Here is a 23,482-nt window from a genome sequence, read left to right as displayed (position 1 = left end):
AGCTGTTAAAATGAAAGTTTGTTTGCCATACGTTCAAGGTTTATCAACAAGAATAAGCAACATACGTTGTAGAATGTAGTGTAACGTTCTCTCCATGTTGAAAGTTAAATAATTTTCTCACGGGTATAAAAGATAGAGCAGATGAAGTTGTTAACGGTAGGATTTATAAAATTCTTTGTGAATAGAAATTGAATTAAAAATATTATGTTGAAGAAAAAAGTTGGTCCCGGTTCAGAAGAAACATATGGCTTATAAACGCTGGGTGTTTAAGTCTAGATGGTTTGAAAAGTAAGCAAATAATATTTTATTTATATAAGTCTTGATCAAATTTCAACTTTTACTCTAAAAGATAGTGACTTAACGACACCGAAAGATGTAGTTTTTTTGTTTTGTTTTTAGGGCTGGTCTCTTTTTTTTTAACAAATTATTTATTGTACAACTATTTTAATGTTGTACTTCTTTTAATTGTACATATGAATATATATTGCACAAGTGCCGTTTTAATTTAATTCAATTTATGTTAGCTTTTGTAGTGAACTTGTGTTTCCAGTACGTAAATAGTGAAAAATCGTTAGTTTTTGTAAATATTTTGTCTGCTGTAAGTAAGCAGTGAAAACATGTTAGCGTCTGTAGTCAGGTTGTATGTAAATACCAGTAAAAACATGTAAGCTTCTATAGCCAATTTTTATATAAGTAGGCAATGAAAGCATGCCAGGTTGTGTGATCAGTTTGTACGTTGTAAATAGGCAGTGAAAACATTCTAGTTTCTATAGTTTATTTGCATATAAAAAAGCAAAAGAATTTCTATGAACGTAAGTAGAAAATATGCCACCTTCTGTAGTCACTTTGTTTGTTAGAAGGAAGCAGTGAAAACAAGTAAGTTTCTTTGGTCAGATTGTATTTTCTAATAAAAAAAAAAAACAGCTTTTGTAGTTCGTTTGTAAGAGGGTAAATGTCAGCTTCTGTGGTTAGTTTAGGTGTTCTAAAATAGCAGCAAGACCATGTCAGGTATTGTACTTGTGCATACAAATAGACATTCAATACATATCAGCTTTTGTACTCACTTTGTACATAAGGAGGCAGTAAAAATATGTCAGCTTCTGTTGTCACTTTATATGTCGTAAGTAGGCTGTGAATAGATGCCAGCTTAAGTAATAAATTTTATGTATGGAGACAATGAAAACATGGCAGCTTCTTTAGTCTGGTCACATTTAAAAAAAAGTGAAAACTTGTCAGCTTGTCCAATCAATCTGTAAAAGGTAGGGAGTGAAAACATGTTAGCTTCTCCTCAGTTTGTATATTGTAAGTAAGCAGTGAAAACAGTAACTGTTTCTTTAAAATATTCACTCAGCTCTCTACATCCATGTTTACTAAATCAAAAAGTTTTATTAATTATGGAGTTAATACCTTAAATGGATAGTTTTATATATTGGGAGGTACATAAAGCTAAACACATCCCGAAAAAAATAAATATTTATTTATGAGCTAGAACCTTATGGTTCAAAAAATAGCTTTCTCCCCGAAAGGCTTAGTTACTAATAGATCGTAAACCTGTTGTTATTGTGTTTTTAACAATCTCGGTATCACCGGACTATAGATAACAATTTCATAAGGGATTGTTGTCATATTCAGAGTAAGACGGTGAAAATGACTCATTTGTGAAAAAACTTTTCGTTTTTCAATTACAGAAGAAGAATAACAGAGATGTAAAATATCTTTCATAGTTCATAGTCCTTTTTGTTCGGAAAATAAAGTTGTCAACACATGTTTTTTATGTTTTCTTACAAAAAAATATTCTTTGTTTTTGAAATAACGTTGCTGTAGGTCAGTAAACAGTACAAAATATTGCATAACATTAAAAACGGTACAAAATATTGCATAACATTATTCACATACCTAAATTAATTTAGGTTAATATATGGCGAAGTAAAACGGACTCAAAACTCCATATTAAACCAATAGAATGTCGCAAATAAACGTTTAATTGTTAAACATTTCTGAAAGGCAAAGCATTTTTATTATGTTAAAAAGATGTCAATTAAAAGTTTTCATCATTTAAAAAGGAAGCTGTTAAATTACCATCTTTGAAATATAATTATATTCTCTGAGTTTTAGCAATGTCTTCAATTCGATATACCGTTAAATCTTCCCTTCATTTATAATCTGCGTTGTTTTCTTTTCTACATTATGTATGAAACTAAGTTAATAAATTTTTGGAAATAGTTTAAATATCAGTAAGGATTGACCCCATTATTTTAGAAATATCTATTTTCAGACAGTTCTTGCTCTGTTTTGATCGAATTAATATCTAAAGTACTTACTCGTAGTTTTTCACCTTTGCAGAGCTTCACATAGTGTTCTCGCTCAGCTTCTCCGTATAATACCGTATTTAGCAGAGGGCTGAATTTCTCCGAACCAGCCACGTGTCCTGCCATCTCGTGATTTAACAGTGAGTTAAAGGGTTTGGAAAAGGTCTGCCAGCTTGGACCTGTCGCACATGGATACTCGTTTTACTTGTGTAAAACATACAGCTAATATAGGAATGAACAAAGAACAGGAAGAAACTGAATTATAGCCAGGAGTAAATGAAGAGGAAATTAAAGGAGGAAATGAGATATATGTTTTCAAAAACAAAGAGGAACGAAGAACACATTACTCTGCAGATAAGTAAGAATCTATCAATCTTATGTTTAAATATACATGCATAGACTAGAATCACGCAATAATTAAAGAACACATGAAAGAAATTTAGGTCCAAAACACTCAATTATTTTTGTTGTTGTTATTTCAATGTTATATTTTAACATTTTGAAAATTATATTCTATTTGTAAAAGCCTGAATTCAATACAAAATAATTTTCATTTGGTGATACAGTTGGAAAAATGCAACATATACCACAGAATGGAGTGAAGTGATCAAACAAGCCTTAGGACTGTATTACGTGACTGCTTGCAAAAGAGGAATCAGCGATATTCAAATAACTGCTTTGGACTGTCCACCAACAGTTATGAACTTGCTAAACATTCGCTTCAAAGTACTGCATTAGCCAAACAGCAGTATTTCAAAATTACACCAAATGCTGTGCAACTGAAACAAGCAGCTAGAAATGTCTAATTTTTTAACTGAAAATGATAGTAAAAAAGACACTGTTGGCAATGTGTAGAGTAGATATGACGTGAAATAAAATAAAAAAAACTTTAAGTAAAAGTGAAATAAACATGCGAAAAGACTAAGTAATCACTAAACCATTCAAAAATCCTCCAAATATTTTATCCAAATTAGACAATACATAATTAGCAATTATCTTTAACTTAAAATATATATTTAATTAAATTCCCCCTTGTTTTTGTTCATTAAGGGACTGTGTCAATTCATGGCTTTCTGATACATTTATATAATACAGAAAATATAATGGTTTTTCCAAGAATTTATGCTTACCTCTGCTTCCTTTGGTAAGTAAAATTTTGTCATGCTACATTACAAAAAAAAAGAAAAAAGAGAGTTATTTTGACAGCTTTTAATTGTTTTATGATTTATCTCCACAATGACAATTTTAGAGGTTAACACTTTTTAAATTATAGAACATAAATAGCAAAAAGGAAACAAGTAACTCACAGTAGAAGTTCATTCCTTCGAAAGTAAAATTTAGCCTGTGAAAATAATCTCCGGTGTCAACAGTTAAAACAGCACTGAATATTTTATATCAATAAATGTAATACACTAAAACAATAAACTTAAAAATATGGCTGTTAATATAGGTGATTAACCAATACAGTTGAGCTTCGAAGATTTTTTTTCAAAATAAAGCATATTCAAAAGCCCCCAGTGGCTCAGCGGTAAGTAAGAAGCCTTTAAAAGCTAAAATTCAGGTTCGATCCCTGTGGTTAGCACAGTTCAGATAGTGATATGTGCAGTTTTATGCTTAAACTAAACACATAAATATATACCAAAATAATGCATAAAATATTTAATTACTAAAACGTTACATAACACATTAAATATGTACCTAGGAAATATTATACACTGTTCAATGTCTTATGTATAATAACATATAGCTTTCTTTCTTTTACGTTGACTTAACGTATAATCTCGACAAAAACATAGAAATAAGCCTAAAAAAGAACCAAAGGACATTTTTTTATAAGTATTGAAAACAGTCATTCCTGACATAACTCGAACCTGCTAAATTAAAAAAAAAAACGCCTGTTATGTAACTTTGTATCTATTTATTCTTGTGAGTATATAGGTATTTATCCATGTGATTGTGTGTGTTTACTTCTAGTGTGTAACTATACGGTATGTCTCTATTTACGTTACCAAAGCTAAGCGATACTTTTTTTTTTAAACATTTAGAAAGTTCAAATATTATGTATTACAATATATTTCATATTGGGTTAAAATTTATTTTAACTGCAGTTCATGGTGGATTGAGTGGAGGTGCTTCAATGTATTAACTGAGTTCTGTTTAAAAAAAATGCTAAAGGAATATGCATACTGCTTATTTGTGAATTTTATCAATAAACATACAGCTGATGGACTGAGAAGTTAATGGTTTCTGAGCAATTGTCACTACATTGCTTTCATTTTTATTTTTTTGTATTGTTGGAACCTCAACAATATGACACTAAATATACGTGGGAGATGAGAATATCAACAAGTAGATGATAATAGATGTATATTTTTCTAAGTACCATTGAGAGCTGAACTTGTGTGTGAATTTGTGATAAATTGTGCCTATATCAGTATCATCAACACTGCCCACCCCCGTGACACAGTGGTGTGTCTGCAGACTTACAACGCTAGAAACCAGGTTTCGATACCCGTGGTGGGCAGAGCACAGATAGCCCATTGTGTAGCTTTGTGCATAACTACAAACAAACAAACAATTATCAACATATAAAATGTAATACAGGCAATATTTAATACAATACACTGTTATTCCACTCAATTGTTATGCGTCTTGTGAAGAAACAGTATATTTGATGTTACATACTTAAAGTAATTAAAGGCCACAATAAATGTAATTTGTTATCAATTCAACTAAAAACATACATATGGTACTGATGTAGTTCTTTGTCAATTTTCTTCAGATTACACGGAGATTAAAATGAATGAATTTAGCTTTTATTACATACTATTAATCTGAGGCCTGAAATCTCTAAATACAGTTTAGGAGCAGGCATTTTCAGTTTCACCAAGCCCTAATTTAGTAAAAAGTCACTGTGCCCAACTTTTACTAAAATATGTCCCCGGGAGTTGGAATTTGGAAATTCCAACATGTAATTTAACGACAATGCTTTTGTTATTAAGAGCAAAATTATAAAACGGACTGTCTGTGCTCTGGCTATCGCAAGTATATAAACCAAATATTTAGAGTTCTAAGATCTCAAACTTACCGCTGAGCTATCAGGAAGCATTATCGACAATATTATGGTAGAGAAATGAACATTCAACGAACGTAATTTCTTTTAAGTTCGTAATTTTTATTTGTTTCCAAATTATTGTTAAAAATCTTCGCAGGATAATTCTGCTAACATGATTGTTTTTAGCTAATTTTAGTCGTCCCGTGAAACTAGAATTTCCTTATATATACGTAGTGCCATATTTTGGTGTTATTAGGCAAAAGGTAAAGAAAGTATTAATTATGTGTTAAATGTCGTTCGAAGAAATGGTAAACATAGTTACATCTTATTTTGTTTTTACTTTTGTGGCTCAAGAGATTAGGAAAAATAAAGTTGGTCGTAAAGTAAATCTGACTACAGAAGATCAAGTAATAAAGCATTATAGGTATGCGTTATTCTTAAGCCTTACCAAGCTTCTCCGATGTACACAGCCTATAGTTTCAGCGTATTAATTTTTTTTTCTCATAAACTGTTTAGTTTATTAAGGTATACATGTGATATATACTGGAAATCTGTATTTCGTATTATATAAAATGAAATCATAATTGTATTGTTTAACTTTTTAAAATGCACTGTATCCCATAATTTGGGATTGTATTCAATCATAAGCAATGTTCTGTAGATATTTAATGCTGGAGCAAATACTGATTTTTACACTTGCGTTAGTAAGTAGACTTTTATATATTTGTTGGTGAAATTAATAAACAGGTTTGTATTGGAACTTAATCTATGACGAGTTTTTAATGACATTAGAAAAATATAGTTATTAATATTTTAATAACTTCAGGCTATATGACAAAGAGAATAAGCAATAAAAAACTCTAAATTGACATGAAACTTGCACTCGGATACAATAAACAGTTTAAAATATATCTTAAAAACTGAGAAATATAGACTTAAAGCACAATAAGGTTTTATGAAAACTTCTTAATTTTACAAGGAAAAGTTCACACACAACCTGTCTCTCCTGAACAATTCTCTACTATGGCTATACCAAGGGTCAACCATTAGCATCCTGCTTTCCGTCACTTTCATTGACGTATCGAATAAGGATTGCTGCAAGTGACCCTTGTGTAAGCTATTATTCGCCAACGACCTTGTCCTGACAGCTGAAAGTGAGTAAAATTATGTTGACAGCAGTTATATTCATGAGTGCTTATTCAATGTAACTTTCACGAGGTATATTTTAGTTAAGCCGTATTTTTTAATTACTATGATAAAAACGGTAGCTTTAGTTGATGTTTACTCACTACAATGAATCTATATCTATGTAAGATTTAAAGAACATGTAACATTGATGCTGCTAATTTATTGTTCTGAGTTATTCAGCAAATAAGGTAAATAATGTTTAGTATTCTGAAGAGCTTGTTTGTTGAACAATTCAGAAGAATAAAGGGTGGAATACCCCAAAACTGGTGACAAATGGTGAGTGAAATAATAGATTGGGCTTCATATTTATTATAGTACCCTCAATCAATTAGTTTAGTACTAACTACCAGTTATTCGTCTAATGAAAAACAACTTACGAGTTACTTAGTACAACAGAGTCTGATACTAAGTTAATTAATATAATATAATCTACCTCTTCAACTGCGACCTTTAACCAGCTATAAGCTTTCCCTCGTAACTCTTTCTCATGCTTGTTCTCTTTACACTTTTCTAGGGCCTCCCGGATCCAGTCGACAGCAAATCCAAAGTAACCATGGTAATAAGACTGTCTGCCTAGCTGCAAGCAATCATTAGCTGTATGGAGAAAAACAGATAATTGATTTAATATATCATTAGCTGCGTAAAAAATAACGAATCATTGATGTAATCTGTCGTTAGTTGTTTCCCAAAAGACTGAATCATTGATGTAATCTGTCGTTAGTTGTTTCACAAAAGATTGAATCATTGTTGTAATCAGTCATTAGTTGTTACAAAACAGATTGAATCATTGATGTAAACAATCATTAGCTACTTATAAAAGATCGAATCATTGGTATAATCAATCATTAGCTGCGTGAAAAAGAACGGGTCATTGGTTTAATTTTATATTTTTACGATGTAGTGCCTGTCGTCTATTTTATTCTCTAAATAATACTTTTTTTTCAATATATATATATATATGTATTTATTTATTTATATATATATACCTAACCTATAAAAGTTCAAGTTTACGTCCACATTTCAGATAAAGAAGAACGACTATTCAAGAATGGCGTACAAAAAGAGCAAAAAAAAGAGGCTAGGAGAACGGTAGCAGTGGCGAAGAACAAGGCAATTAATAATTGGTATAACAACATGGAGACACCAGAAGGGGAAAAGATGTTACACAAAATAGACAAGAAAAGGGAAGTAGCAAAGAGAGACACCAATAGCAGGCCCAGTACTGGACATCAGTACAGCGGATGTTAAAGAAGCAATCAGAAAATTAAGATTGGCAAGGTGGGAGGGTTATCAAAGATTGTCCTTGAAATGGTCAAGATATCAGAAGATGATGGAGCTTTGTATATATATAGACCCTGTTGAAGAACATCTGGATGGAAGAGTGTATACCCACAGAAGGGAAAGAGAGAGCCTATTGATACCCATCTACAAGCCGAAAGGAGATGCTCTTGAGTGTGAAAACTATAGAGGAATAAAACTGGTGAAGTGCCTGCTGAAAGAAAAGGTACTGAAAAAAAGAGTAAGGGAAGTTGTAGACATCGAAACTGATACAGTTTGTGTGATTCTCTTGAGTGTGAAAAGTATAGAGGAATAAAACTGGTGAAGTACCTGCTGAAAGAAAAGGTACTGAAAAAAAGAGTAAGGGAAGTTTTAGACATCGAAACTGATACAGTTTGTGTTTCGGCCTGAGAGAGGAACAATAGACACAATCTTCATCCTGCGACAGTTGCAAGATAAGTATTTTGAAGGAAACAAGAAGTTATACCACGCATTTGTAGATTTGGAGAAAGCGTATGACAGAATGCCACAAGAATTAGTATACTGGTGCCTCAGAAAGAGAGGAGTGCCTGAAAAGCTGATGAGACTAGTGAGAGCCACTTATGAAGGGGCAAAAACGATCGTGAAGATAGTATATGGAGAAGCGTACAAGTTTGAAATAAACTTTGGGTTATACCTAGGGTCAGTCATTAGCACCTTGCTTTTCGTCACTTTCATTGACGTATCGAATAAGGATTGCTGCATGTAACCCTTATGTAAGCTGTTATTCGCCAACGACCTTGTCCTGACAGCTGAACGTGAGCAACACTTATAAACGCAAGTTAAAATGTCGCAGAAGAGTGTGGTTTGTTTATTTGTTTGTATTTCGTGCAAAGCTACATGAGGACTATCTGAGATAGCCGTCTCTAATTTAGCAGTGAATGATTAGAGAAAATGCAGCTAGTTATCGCCACCTACTGCAAACTCTTGCGCTACTCTTTTGACAACGAATAGTGGGATTGACCACCACATTGTAACGTCCACACGGCTGAAAGGGCGAGCATGTTTGGTGGGATAGGGTTTCGAGCCTGCGACCCTCAGATTGTGAGTCGAACGCCCTAACCACCTGGCCATGCCGAGCCGTGAAGAGTTCGGAAAGAAGATTCTTGAAAGTGAATGCCAGAAAAATGGAAGTCATAGTGAGAGGTAAAAAGAAGAAAGTCAAGATCACAGGTGTAAACAGAAAGTCGCTAGAGCAGGTAGAAAAATGTAGGTACTTGGGAGTATAATCCAAAGTGAAGGAGGAAGTGAGAAAGCCGTGAGAGATAGACGGGTTAGAGGAAATGAAAAGAATTAGCCACAGTCATTTGTGACAAAAGGTTACCAAGGGCACTGAAAGCCAAAGTGCATAAAAACCGTGATTAGATCGATGCTCCTCTACAGAGCTGAAACCCAGACCCTGAAGAAGAAAGAAGCAGGCTTGCTGATAAGAACAGAAATGAGAAAGCTGTTGTGAGTGTCATTGGAAGAGTAGAGAATGAATAAAGAAACCAAGGAAATGGTAGGAGTCCGTGGAATCAAGAAAAATGCTAGAGAAGCGAGGATGAGGTTGTTTGGTGACGTGAAGAGAAGAGTAGAGAACAAGCTATAAAGAGAGCATAAGAGCTGCACTAACAATACAAGAGAAGACAAATAAGGCCAACAAAGTGTTGGAAGGATGGGATTAAATAAGACATGAACAAGAAAGGAATTGCAGAAGAACTGGCAATGAACAGAGATGATTGGAGGAGGTCAACCCATATGAAGAACGGCGACCTCTACAAAACAGAAAATACGTAGAAGTATATGTCTATATTTAGTATTGTACTACAAAATATGAATAAAAAGTATGATTTAAGGAAAAATAACATCCACGCTAGATCTTTTTTTCAGTTAACAAGACAAAACTAATTAACTGATTCTGAGGAAAAACAAAATATTTAATTATGCCTGTTAAGAGAACAGGTGTCTTCACTTCTTTGTTTCGGCTTGGAAGGTGAATCTGTCCTTTAGCAAGCTGAGTTGAGCCCAAATCATAAATATCTTGTAGACGAACAACTGCCAATGCTGCCTCCTCAACATCTTGCTGGCCAGGAGTGTAGGTGTGGTTCCTTAATTCTCGTATTTTTGTGGTAATTTCTGGAACAATGAGCACAGAAGTATCGGTAAGTTACAACTGTCTGGTGACAATGTGTGTTAACGAAAAAAAAAAAAAAGATTAAAAATTAACAAAACTAGATGAGAATTATTTCCAGTAATATGCGTCATGAATTTTTGTCTTGGTTACTGTGGAGTTAGTTTCCATTGTATTAATGTCACGGTGATAAACCATCATAAATGAGTTGATTTTGCTGAATTTTCATAAAAAAGCTACTACTCGACAACTGTCTGCGCTAGCCGTCTCTAATATTGAAGTGAGAAACTAAAGGGAAGGCAGTTAGTCAACACCATCCATCGCCAACTCTAACTGTATAATGGGATTTCACAATCACTGTTATAACGCAACCACAGCTGTGAAATAAAGAGCGCAATTTTTTGTTTATTTTTTTACCGTTACGAAGCGTGAGCCATAGAACCCCACATCCAAAGTCCAGTACGCTAACCACAGGGCGCGCTCGGCCTTTCTAGATGGAAAACTTCGTGACTTTTGTCTACAATGATAAACTTTTCACACTTGAACGCTTTAGATAAAAAGTCATGATAAAGAGAGCAATGCATATTTTATACGAGTATAACTCATACATAATGATTAAGAAATAAAGATAATCATTATTATAAGTGTGGAAGTCTTACAGAAAGTGTTTTCAGTGAATTAAGACATCCCCTCCCCGTATTCTATAGTAAATACGAATTAAAAATAAATAATTTCTAAGCTAACTCATTGATTTTTAAAAATTATAAACTAAAATGTCACTACTCTGGGAAAATTGTAAACGATATTTCTGATAAATAAGGAAAGTCCCATATAAAAATGTCAATGTGTAAACGTAATGCTTATTCGATTGTTTTAACATTTTCGCGCTAATTTACACAATATCTATCTGCGCACAGCTATTCAACAGCACCCACCGTTAACTCCAGCCCAGCCAACTCAGTAAATTCAACAGACAAAGACATTATTCGTTCTTTTCTGGTCTGCTAATAAACATAAGTCAGACAAAATAATAGAAAAATATATTAAACTTAAATTATTTTTACACTTCAGCACAGACACAGTTCCAAGAATTGAAAGACAAATTAGATATCTTAAAACTCAGAAGGTACGCATCAAATCCAGTGCATATTTTGTTAATGTTTGTTTGTAATTAAGCACAAAGCTACCCAACGGGCTATCTGTGCTCTGCCCACCACGGGTATCGAAACCCGGATTCTAGCGTTTTAAGTCCGCAGACATATCGCTGTGCCACTGGGGGGCGTTTTTGTTAATAGTAGGTGTGTAAAGGACTTGATGATTTCGCTTATATTTTAACAGATTTTATTCTAATACGTCTTATATTTCCAAGAAATGTTTCTATAGTCGAAGTTCTAACTGACAAATACATTTAAACAGTTGTAACGTTTGTTTGTTTTTTAATAAAGGAGAGGGGTCATTTGAAATTTTAAAACAAAAAAATTACATTTAGCTCTTTAACATTGTAAGAATATTTATGTTATGCCAAAGTTTTTGTCTTTTTTACATTCCAATGTTTAAATGTATATTATTAAGCACAAAGCTACACAATGGGCTATCTGTGCTGGGCTCATTGAGGGTATTGAATATTACCACTGAACCAGTGTATTTTTGTTGTTGTTGTTTTTTTGCGTTCCAATGTACCGGATAGAATTAAACCCATTAAATATTATACTAATAATTCAAGAACAATGTGTACAAAGTGAAATAGAACATGACAATAGATTAGTTATAGCTTAATCTAAGTAAACAAAAAGCTCAACTACGTTAAGCGTTTCATTTGTGTGGTTAAGAAGTATATTAAATGGTTGTTATATTTTCATTGTCTCAAAGCTTTTTTATTTTGTTAAACTGATACTAACAGGGGGAATGGATTGTTCTGAAAAGTTCTCGTCAATGCACAAAGAAATATGACGTTATCATCCTTCGCGAGTTTTTTCTGATCAATCAAATAACTGGATGTGTAAAATAAAGAATTAAGGACTGCCTTCTTTAATCATACTGTCATTGTACTGTGTAATTAGCATGCCACATTGGAGTTAGTGATGGGAAGGAAGTAGCGTAATTTGTATTAATCGCTTACGTCATTAATATTAGGATATGCAAAAGAAATTTGTGAAAACACAATAAGGATTTAAATGAAATCTTATTGTCATCAATCTACAAGTTAAACATGCACATCTTACTTAATTTAACATATATAAGTTTAAATAAAGCAATGAAATGTGTTATTGTTACCAAAACAACGTACACTGAAGTTCTATCGCAGTCAATAATCACAAAGAGAAAAAAATCACCTTTGTTTTTTGGTTTCAAAGCTCTTTCAATACGAGGCCACTCATGAACAATCCTCTGTAGTAACCTATATCCTTGAAGAGGATTGAGGTCCGTAGGTTGTCTTCCTGGAGACACTTGACTAAACCCGTCGATATATCTGAAAAAAAAAATATTTTATCTTTTTGGGCTAACAGTACGGGTGTAAATCGGAAATAACAAAGGTGTCTGTTTTGGTGTTCCACATGCTTTATATTTCGTAATTGCAACTTGCACAATGAAACCGAATTACGTTCTTCATTCAGTTTTATGTTTTTCTATACGAGATCACCTCGGCTTTAACCGAAATGTCTTAATTTGTTTTTAATACATAAAATCCCAGTGTTAGCACGGATAGATAGAAAGATAAGATATACATGCATGAATATACAAGCAACAAAGTATTAGGTCGTCAAGAAATTAATGTCGCGTTTTGGAACACTTTCATTAACCACACCCCAAAACATGTAAATCACGTATAATGGTTAAAGGAACCGCCTAAACGCCACGCTAGTGTATCCTTTATAATGTGTAAAGTTCAGTATACTCTAATCACTTATAGTGATAGCATACGACGAGACACATGGCCCGGCATGGCCAGGTGGTTAGGGAGCTCGACTCGCAATCTGCGTCCCACCAAACATGCTTTCAGCTCTTTCAGCCGTGTTGGGGATAATAATGTGACGGTCAATCCTACTATTCGTTGGTAGAAAAGTAGCCCAAGAGTTGGCGGTGGGTGGTGATGACTAGCTGCCTTCCATCTAATCTTACACTGCTAAATTAGGGACGGCTAGCGCAGAAAGCCCTCGTGTAGCTTTGCGCAAAATTCAAAACAAATAAACAAACAAACGTAAAGCTGTAAAGCATGTAAAGCTGTTTGAATACAAGAAGGGAAACAACGCATCTGTAGCCGCAAAGACTATCAAAAAAGTTTATGGAAATATTTTGAACGCTTATAAGTGTCAACGATGGTTCATCAAATTTCGTTCAGGTGACTTTAGCCTTAAAAACTGTGATGGCAGAGGCCGACATGTTGGAATTGATACTGATGCTCAGAAGACACTCGATGAGTCTAACCCGAGGCAACACACTCGTGAAATGGCCCTGAAATTGCATGTCTCTCACGAACCAATGCATAAATATCTAACGAATATGGGAAAACTCTATAAAGAATGTGTTTGGGTGCCTTACGAACTCTCCGATAATCATCGTTTCCAATGTGTGAACGTTCTTTTCTGGCGCGTAATGTACGTGAAACATTTTTGGACAGAATTCTCACCGGTGATGAAAAATGGATTCTCTATGCGAATATTAAACGCCAAAAATAATGGCTTAGTCCTAAACAAAACTTACTTCCGACCCCAAAACCTGGACTCTATTTGCAGAAAGTAATGCTTTGGATTTGGTGGGACATCAAAGGAGTAATTCATTTCGAACTCCTCAATCCATATCGAACTGTCAATGTAGAGATCTATAGTCAGAAACTGGAACGTTTAAATCAAGCCCTTCATCAGAAATGCCCTTCACTCGTCAATCGGAAAGGTGTTCTTCCTCTTCACAACAATGCACGTCCATATGTGGCACGTTTGACGCAACACAAGATTATGGAGTTGGGTTTGGAAGTTCTCCTCTATCCACCATATTCTCCAGATATGGCATCATCAGATTACAATTGTTTCTTTTGCTGCAACACCATCTTAATTGGAAAACGTATGCAAATGTGGAAGCCGTTAAAGAGTACATCGACATGTTTTTTGCTTCAAAGCCAAGTGATTTCTTTAATCAGTGCATTAACAATCTGATTGTAAGATGGAAAAGCATCATCGACAAGAATGGAGGCTATTTCATTTAATAAATGTTTTGCTTTGATATATAAGTTGTTCGGGTTTTTCAAATAAAAAAGCGACATTAATTTCTTGACGACCTAATACTTAATCTTCGCTTTTAAAAAGAATTCCACAAACACACACACACACACACACACACACACACATATATATATATATATATATATATATACATTTTCGGTAAATTCGTGTAAAAACTATTTTTTCATTTAAAAGAACATCTTCAGGCGGAAGAATATCTGTTATGGTACCAAAACAATAAGATGAATTCACGAAAAATATATGTTTGCATATACATATGTATAAGAAAATTATTTTATTTTCTCCATTCCAAAAACTGATACTTATATTCTCACCTTTCAAAGTGTTTTTTATTATATATGTATATATTCAAGTATAAAACTTATGATTTAGATTTTCGATCACTTAGTGTTTAGTTTGCAACAATGTTATCACTGCGAATCGTTCATCCAATCTATGATAATTCAATCTGTGGGTCTGTGGCCGCCATAGCTCCAAGAGGAAAGAACCTAGAAACCTGAAATTTTGCACTCATACTAAGTGGACCCTGAGGGTGTGCACCTGAGTATTATTACTCATCCACGTGCGTGCGCATCTTTTTTGTGAAGTAAGCAAGTGAAAAACCACATAGAAAAGAATATGTGACCACCATAGCCCTAAGAGGAAAAAACCTAAACTTTGCACCCATACTAAATGGTTCCTGAGAGTGTATTATTACCTATCTTATCCACATGCGTGTGCACATCTTTTTAATGAGGCAAGCTAGCGAAAAAAACACATAGAAAAAAGTGGTTCCTTATATTATAAATACAAATCACAGACAGATTCGCATGTGCTGTCTGTGTGTGTGTGTGTGACCACCATAGCTCCAAGAGGAAAGAACCTGCAATTTTGCACCCATACTAAGTAAACCCTGAGGGTGTGCACCTGGGTATTATTATCTTATCCACGTGCATGATAAGCAAGCTAGAGAAATACCACATAGAAAAGAAGTGGTTATATAACAACTAATATATTGAAAAGCCTGTGCGTTTTGGTAACTATGTATTCCAACAATGGCTTTTATGTCATGTTGCTTAGCTAAAAATATATATAGGTTATACTTTTTATGCTAAAATTGGTTCAGAATACACACTATCAACCTTATAACCCGAGCGAAGCCAGGTACTTTCGCTAGTTTATTATAATTCTTTTAATTTTTCTACCATTCGGCCTCGTGGTTAAGGCTCTTGACTCGCAATGTAAGAGTCGCGGGTTCGAATCCCCATCCCACCAAACATGCTCGCTCTTTCATGCTTGGAGGCGTTATAATATAACGGCCAATCCCACTATTCGTTGGTAAAAGAGTAGCCCAAGAGTTAACGGTGGGTGGTGATGACTAGCTGCCTTCCTTCGTCTTTCACTACTAAATTAGGGACAGCTAGCGCAGATATCCCTCGCGTAGCTTAATGCAAAATTCGAAACAAACCGATCTCTAACAGAAGTACAGATGGTTTCATTACAATATATCTCCATATTAAATATTTCGTTATATTTATTTCTACTGCTACCATAATCACTGTGTCTGCGTATGTGTTAAATCATATTAAAGCCACTTTTTGTCATTATATTGCACAACTAATTCATGTAACTTCAAACTTAATCAACATGTAAAATATGATGATAAAAACTGAAGCTGTAGTTTGGCCATAAAAAAATGTCTTATTCTGAACATTTGTTACTTCTTCCTGAATTTTCAGGCATTTAGTGTTGATTCAGTTTTGCAATATTCAAATGTGTATTTAAGTGTTCCATCAAAGCGTACAGCATATCTAAAAACACAAATAAATTTTCTGTTTTTTACATATGCATATTTAGATATGGAATTTCTTATTACTCGTAGATGCCATCTCTTGGTGTTATTAGGCAAATGTTAAACAAAGTATTCATTATGTGTTAAAAGTCGTTCGATGAAATGGTAAACATAGTTACACTTTTGAATAGAGTTGTTTAAACGTTTGTTTAACAACAAGTTAAAGCTTGGAATGGTCTATTCTTTCATTGGGGGGGGGATACGCCTTCCCCTTCCTTAAATATTATATTTCTTGTAGAATGGTTTCTCTCTTTCAAGCCGGTTGTGACCTGGTTATCAAAGCGGTGAGTGCTGTTGGTTGTCTTCCCTCTGGTCAGTAGTTCAATTTTTTTTATGGCTGTATCCGAACTCTAGGAATCTCTGAACTGACCGTTTAGAAGATGTTTGCATAGGGTACTGTTCAGTTTAAAATTTTAAATTGCTCTCACCATCCTATACGTTATTTCTTGTGGTGTTCCCCGCTCCTTTCGATATATTTCTTATGTTATGTTTTTTTCTATCTGAACCATATACTGTTTCTTGTGGGTTTCCTGGTTTACTTTCCCTCTTTTGTGCTCAAGTACCATTTTACACTTTAGACATGTATTATCTATATGTGAAGCTCTTAAACACTAACGCCACATGCTTTCTATAAATAAGTAGATTTTCAATAAGTATTTCATCCTTAAATTTTACCTTCCTCAAGTTAATGCAAAAACATTTAGTCACCATGTGACATAAATTATAAAATCAGCATATAATTAAATTATTTATGCTTATAGCTTTAATTCAATGTCTTCCACTGATCTGAACTTAAGGAGATTATAATGCTGTGGGTTTTGACATGGAGAAAGAGATTATTTTAGGACTAAGTCATGGTTGTGATGCAACGTGTTCTTTCAAGAACTGGCATCCGCCTGTAGCTTGTCCTTTATTCGGCTGGTGATTAATGACAACCAGAATGATAAAACTGTATGAATGTAAAAGTATGCTAACTGAATGCGGACAGAAATAACATGTAATGGTTTTCAAACGAGACACAAAACTCGAGCGCTTTCGAAATATTCATTATTTTTCGTCTTCTTTATTCTCCTGAAGAAGAAAAATTAATTATTCGAAAGCAAACTGCTTAATCATAAACATAACCTGTCTTATGTTTATAAGCGGTCATCTTCAAAGATGTATATGACAAAACAGGTTATAAAACCACTAGTGTGTGCCAATTTCTATGCATTTTCTAAGACTAATAAAGGGTTTATTGTTCCGCATAGTAAACAGATGTAATATTAAAAAATAAAAGGCCTTTTCTTACTATAATCACGGGTTATTTTCTTCCAACTAGTTTTCATGACCTTAAAATTCGTTCACGTACCCATTCCTGATATATTGAACGAATTATTGTATAATTAGAACTTTAATGATAGTAATTATTAATAAGAGCTTCTGAGTGAAAGTAATTAACAGTGTATAATAACATGTCAACCACACAACATCTGCTACATGCAGTGCCGACAAGGTTTTTCGTTCAACACCATGACTCTTCAAGCCCATTGGGATACAGTTTTGAGTTGATTATTTCTCTAAAGAGTCCGATTGATTTATGGTTTGATTTGGTGTGTGTACAGATAACTTTGAAATGGGAGAAAATCAATTTTAATATTACTTTCTGCATATATGTTCCTAATCAGACAATAGCAAATAAGATCGATATTCTTTCCGCATGTTTTCTCAATAAACATTTTCATTGAGCAGTTGTTTTATGGTTGTCAAATGTACCACTCAACTTGTAGCTTCAACTATGAAAACCTTAGTCATTGATGAAATAGAAAAATAACTGAGGATTAGGAATGACATGTAAAAAAACTGTGATGACTCTTGAGCTTCTTCTCGAAAGAAAACAATAATATTTTTTTCGAAATTTTATATTTTTTCTTAACTTTATGTTCACATTTTACGTAACAATACAGTATTCTTTATGTGTGTGTGTAGCTTATCTTATTCAAATAGACGCTTGTTTAAATTCCTTTTTATTTTCCTCCCATCCTTATTCTTTCTTTATATCGGTTGTTTCACACATCTTTACTTATAGTTTTATTTAAATATTTATTCATTCTACTTACGTGTTTATGTGTATTTAAAAATTGTTCCTTCTTATTGTACACACCACATATTTCTGTATTTCTTTCGCTCGTAAATTGGTTCACAGATATTAACTTATCATGTTCATGCGACCTCTACCACCTGCCCCTCCAGGATGCTGGAATTTAATGTTTTTAGCCAGAAAAAGAAATATTGACTAGTAAATCGTTTCTTAAGGTTACACAGAAATGATATGACTTTTATCGACTAATAAAAGTCATATCATTCATTTAAAATTATTTATTTATAAATTCAAAGCGCAGACTTATTTTTCTATGTCTTTCACAGAGTTTTTGTATGTAATTTTTTCTTTTGTTTATAGTAAAGCCACTAAACTTATCTAAGGATGAGTTCAGATCAGGGATTCGTAATTTACAAAACGTGGATATCTCTTGTACTTAATGACATTGAAAAACAAAGGAATATGGATCAACTTAGGGCATCAGTATCATACAGAAAGAAACCTGCAAAAAGTTATAATTATCAGGTTTTTTTATGTGAAGGCACTATGTGGTTAATGTGTGCATTACTAATTTTACATTATTTGTAATTTTCAACTGTTCCAAGAATACCTATTTATGATATGTAAGAGTTAATTCTTCTCCTTCTTACTTTTTCACTACATTCAGCCGCTCCTCTTCTTTGTCAACATATCTTTGTAACAACCAAACTAGCTGTCTTTCAGATTCCAGAAGGAGTCTAACTTCTGAAGTAGAAGCATATATCTGTGTTGTGTTCGAGTCCACATAATGGCACCACTCAGTAGATATCAATAAGAACACCCAGAATAACTTCCTCATGATTTCTGAAATGGAAAATATTATTTGAATGTCAATATTTAGAATAGCGTACAGGTTTGTTTTACGTTTGAGAATACGAAATAATCTTTTTGGAACACTGACTGCATTACTCTGAAAAATATGCAAAGAAATTTAGTTTGTAAGTAGCAAACTGCTGATTCTAGCACACCTTCTACAACCGGCTCGCTATATTTCACACACTTTGTAAGTAGCAAATTGCTGATTCTAGCACACCTTCTACAATCGGCTCGCTATATTTCACACACTTTGGAAATTCTGGTTACTACTATAAAGTAAGAAAATGGCAATATGATGACGTAATCTTAAGACATGAATGACACCATACATTTTATAGCTTTTTTTTAATCGGTTCTAATTTCTGGTTATAAGAAATTAAATTGAAAATATAAACTGCAACCAGGACTAGTCATTTGGGGGCAAAATATAATTGGTATAAAATAGGTATCTATATTAGTTTCTGGTCTAATAATCAAACCACAAAAAACAAAGCTATCTATTGAAAGTCTTTTCTGCTTGATCCAAAGCAAAGAGGTAAATGGAGAAATTATTTAGTTTTTGGTTTAAAAAATTAAAATAACAAACGGAAAGTACATATTCGGGACTTATTTTTGGTGAAAAAAAAATGTAAATGGGTTCTTGTTATACTTTTTGGTATAGCAAAAAATCTAATTAAAAATAAATGGTTATTGGGACTAGTTTTTTTGAGCAAATATCAAAGATATAAATGTATAACGACTCTAGTTTTGGGCTTAGAAATCTTATTTAAAAAATTTGAATAATCGAAATCATTACTTTTTCTTGAAAATAAGCTATGCTTCATTTGTTTGTTGTTAAGCCCAAAGCTACAGAATAGGCTATCTTTTCTGTGCCCACTAAAGATAACGAAACTCTGATGCAAATTACATATGCAATTTATATCAATCAGTTGTAAATAAATATCTAAATGGCTTCAGCAAGTTGAATGAATGTGGAAATAATATCAATCTTTCAGTCAATCATGGTGTTCTTTTCAATTTTGGAGGTTGACGACCATGGTATTCCATTGTTCTATATTTCTCGCTGCCTGCATCAACTTTCTCTGACTGCCTTTCGCTCTTCTTCCTTCGATTTTTAGCCATCAAAACCCAAACAAAAAACCCGACATCTGTATCATTGTCGTTATCTTAGATAACTAAATTGGAAATCTGAAGTAAATTATTAAAAATCAGAAATGAAAATCAAGTCCCCTGGTAAGGCAGCGATTAGTTTACCCACTTACGATACTAAAATCCGGGGTTCGATTCCCCGCGGTGGACACAGCAGATAGTCCAATGTGGCTTTGCACTAAAAGAAACAATTAAAATCAAATAAGTTTTTCATTCTGGGTTCAATTTCTTTTATGTATCTTGTACTAAGTTTGGTTGGATTTTGAGTATTCGCCAAAGCTACACAAAGCTATCTGCTCTAGTTGTTCCTAATTTTGAACTGATAGACTAAAGAAAAAGTTGCTAGTCAACAACACCCGCCGCCAACACTAATTGAAGAGAGGGATCTGACCATCACTTTTACAACACCCACGGCTCCAAAGTACGAAGCACGATTTTATGGCAACTGTGAAACCCTTGAATTCATAGTCCGATACACTACACTGAGTAAGTTAATTACACAGATAATATCGGACACATAGTGAAGGGGGTGCAGAAATCTCGGAAGAAAAATAAATAATTTCTTGTTGCGACGTCTATTTAGGCAAATAACGAAAATGCCGAGAAAATTTCGGCAAATGCATGGCAAAAAATGATAAAATTCCTAACTCGATCATGTGACGCACAGTAATCTGTCGACAGTTTTGATAGTTTTAGTACTTTATCTCAATCTACACCTTTTCCATTGAAGAATATCCGAAAATGCCTATTATCTTTTTATTCAGAGCACGCTAATTAACCCTATGCATACCAGGGGTCAACGTGCATATGTGAAAAACTTGTGCAAATCAAAGATGAGCGAACAAATATTAGAGAAACTTCTATTGATGGCTTGTGAAAAAGACGTCACTAATGAAATTACCTTAGATCGGCTAGCTACAATGCGAGCTGGCTTGAAATTAAGGTGTATTGCTATATTGCACTAAACTACTGAACATGTTACATTCATATATCAAATACATACATTATAGTTTATCACATACTTATGATATAGGTCCTTTGGTTTTAGTCTGTTTTTTGGTTAAAATGTTATAAGATTTGTATATAAGGAATATGTGATCGAAGTTAACTTACAAACATTTAACTGCACTATATAAATAAAACGTTTGGACCACCGTTCACATCCTGGTAACCACCATTTTATCGGCAAAATTTAGTCATACCCCCTCCAAATTTAGGGAATTTGCATCGCGGTAATATATGTATGTAATTTGTTTGTTTTTAAGCGGAAATCTACAAAATTGACTATCTGCACCGTGGCTACTGCAATTATCAAATTCCGATTGTTAACATTATAAACAAGTTTGTTTTAGCACAGAGCGACAGAATAGGCTATCTCCACTCTGTCTACCACAGGGAATCTAACCTCAGATTTTGGTGTTACTAGTCCGTAAATTTACCGCTAACCCATAGGGGCCGCGTTAGCGCATTTTTGTGATTTTCAGTGATTTAGCATGAAATCTGGCATTTTGAAAGACTTAGCACATTTCTAGCATTATCTTAGAATATTTGGCATTTTTCTAGCACATTGTTAATTGAAAATTTGAAAAATCACTGAAGAATGTTGACTGCTTAGCTCTGTTTTCGCTCTCTTGTCCTTACAATTGGCATTGAGGATGACATCAGACAACAAATCTTCGAGATCCACGATCCACCATTTATGATGAAAGCAGAACGTAATCATTTCAATGCATCTTCACTCCTGAAGTATGCAGCTGCCCGAGAATGTATCAAGGGATATAGTGAGTCTTGTCTAAAATTTTAACCTCCAAGAGTATGTTTGAGAAGTTTAACTCATCAATATATGAATAAATTTCCCATCAGTTATTTTGTTTTTGCTTAATATTCTACATGTATTAAGAATATCTTTCAGTTCTATGCTAATTGCAATATAAGTGCTTCAAATAGGTAAAATTAATCATGTATGTGGAATATCAAGCAATTCTAGGAAAATCTGTAAAAAAATTAGTTTTAAGATGCAGAATTATGGACTATATTTGATTGCTAAACTATATTTCATTAATAAATTTTAATAAAATGAACTTATTCTTTTTGTATCTTATTTTCTATTCCATTTAATACTTAGATAGTATGATATGCCTATTCAGGCATCGGGGATAAATGAGAAAGGTAAAAAAGTGGATCAGAAATTGGTTTATTATATAGTGGACTTGATACCGTTTATTTGTTGTTGTTTTTTTCGTTGGAATAATACAGATACCTTTGAACATGGTATTCAGGCTACTTATGTGTCTACTCTTTCAAAAATAAATTTTCACTGAATGTAAATTACCAGCAGACCAAGAAAAGCAGCCCACGAAAACCTAAAATTTCCAGCATGCAACTTGAAAACTGTGGACTAGGCAACTCTTCCTACCTTGCTGTTGCCATATCATAGAGCATGAGTCATATAATTACGTGATATAACCAGTGAACAAATAATAAGATCAATATGATAAGTACTTAGTGATTTATCCACATTTCATATTTAGCCACCAATGTTCAGGAACTTAGAACTTTTTTTGCAAATCAATCACTTTTCCACCTGAAGAATCTGGTCACCCTGTTTACATCACATAATAGCTATGTAACTTAATTAAAACACATATACCAAACCGGTTCAAAATAGTTTGACGCAGTAAGAACACATAACTAAAACACATACAATGCACATCCTCTTCCAAAGAATGTTTTATGATTAAAATTAATAATACTTAATTGTTCACTAAGATCTTCAAGTAAATTAAAAACTGTAAATTATTTTATACTTTTAACTTTAAGTTAAACTTTAACAGCCATAAGTACTTCCGTTTCGATTAGCAAAGCAAACTCACAACGATAGGCTCAGTAGGTAAGGTGCTCTCGCAAGTTATAACTTATATCACGATATTCACCTTCATCTAGAAACTATCATGTTCCAAACTTTACCTTACAAAATATTCAGTAGAAGTAGTACGATATATTTACATTGATATTGAAGCAAATATCGCTACTAACGTAACGTGTCTATAGCTAGTATAAGTACTTACAAATTAAACTGAAAATGGTACGCCACTGATTTCCATGTCTCGAACATATCATGTCGTTGAGCAGAGTAAGAATGTTTGAAAGCACACGTAGACAGTGATTTGTTGAATCGTTTTAAGGGGTCTTCTTGTAATGTAATTCCAGGTAGCATAAACAATTGAGATTGTTGAGCAAAATGGGATTTTTATTGTATTACAATTTAATCTATCGCAGTAATTATACCATACAATAAAACATACTTATTTCTGTTTTTGCATGTTTTTTATTAATTGTTTGAGATA

The 23,482-nt window shown here is 33.4% G+C and overlaps 1 protein-coding gene across 2 annotated transcripts in view; it reads right to left on the bottom strand.

The window, feature by feature from the left end:
* LOC106458010 (prolyl 4-hydroxylase subunit alpha-2-like) overlaps positions 1-23,278 on the bottom strand; it is a 59,716-nt gene extending 36,438 nt beyond the window's left edge. For both annotated transcript variants that reach the window (XM_022384130.1, XM_013917460.2), the window contains exons 1-7: positions 23,204-23,278; positions 18,782-18,974; positions 12,316-12,452; positions 9,799-9,987; positions 6,986-7,146; positions 3,440-3,473; positions 2,322-2,488 (exon numbers count right to left, since the gene is read on the bottom strand). In XM_022384130.1, the coding sequence (XP_022239838.1) occupies positions 2,322-2,488; positions 3,440-3,473; positions 6,986-7,146; positions 9,799-9,987; positions 12,316-12,452; positions 18,782-18,969 (876 nt within the window). In that variant the 5' untranslated portion in view covers positions 18,970-18,974; positions 23,204-23,278. The remainder of the gene's footprint in view (positions 1-2,321; positions 2,489-3,439; positions 3,474-6,985; positions 7,147-9,798; positions 9,988-12,315; positions 12,453-18,781; positions 18,975-23,203) is intronic.
* Positions 23,279-23,482: the final 204 nt, after the last annotated feature.

The sequence above is a fragment of the Limulus polyphemus genome, unplaced genomic scaffold (assembly GCF_000517525.1).
Source record: "Limulus polyphemus unplaced genomic scaffold, Limulus_polyphemus-2.1.2 Scaffold404, whole genome shotgun sequence".
NCBI lineage: Eukaryota > Metazoa > Arthropoda > Merostomata > Xiphosura > Limulidae > Limulus > Limulus polyphemus.
The sequence above is the reverse complement of the archived record's forward strand: the minus strand, read 5'-3'. Positions and strand labels throughout refer to the sequence as shown.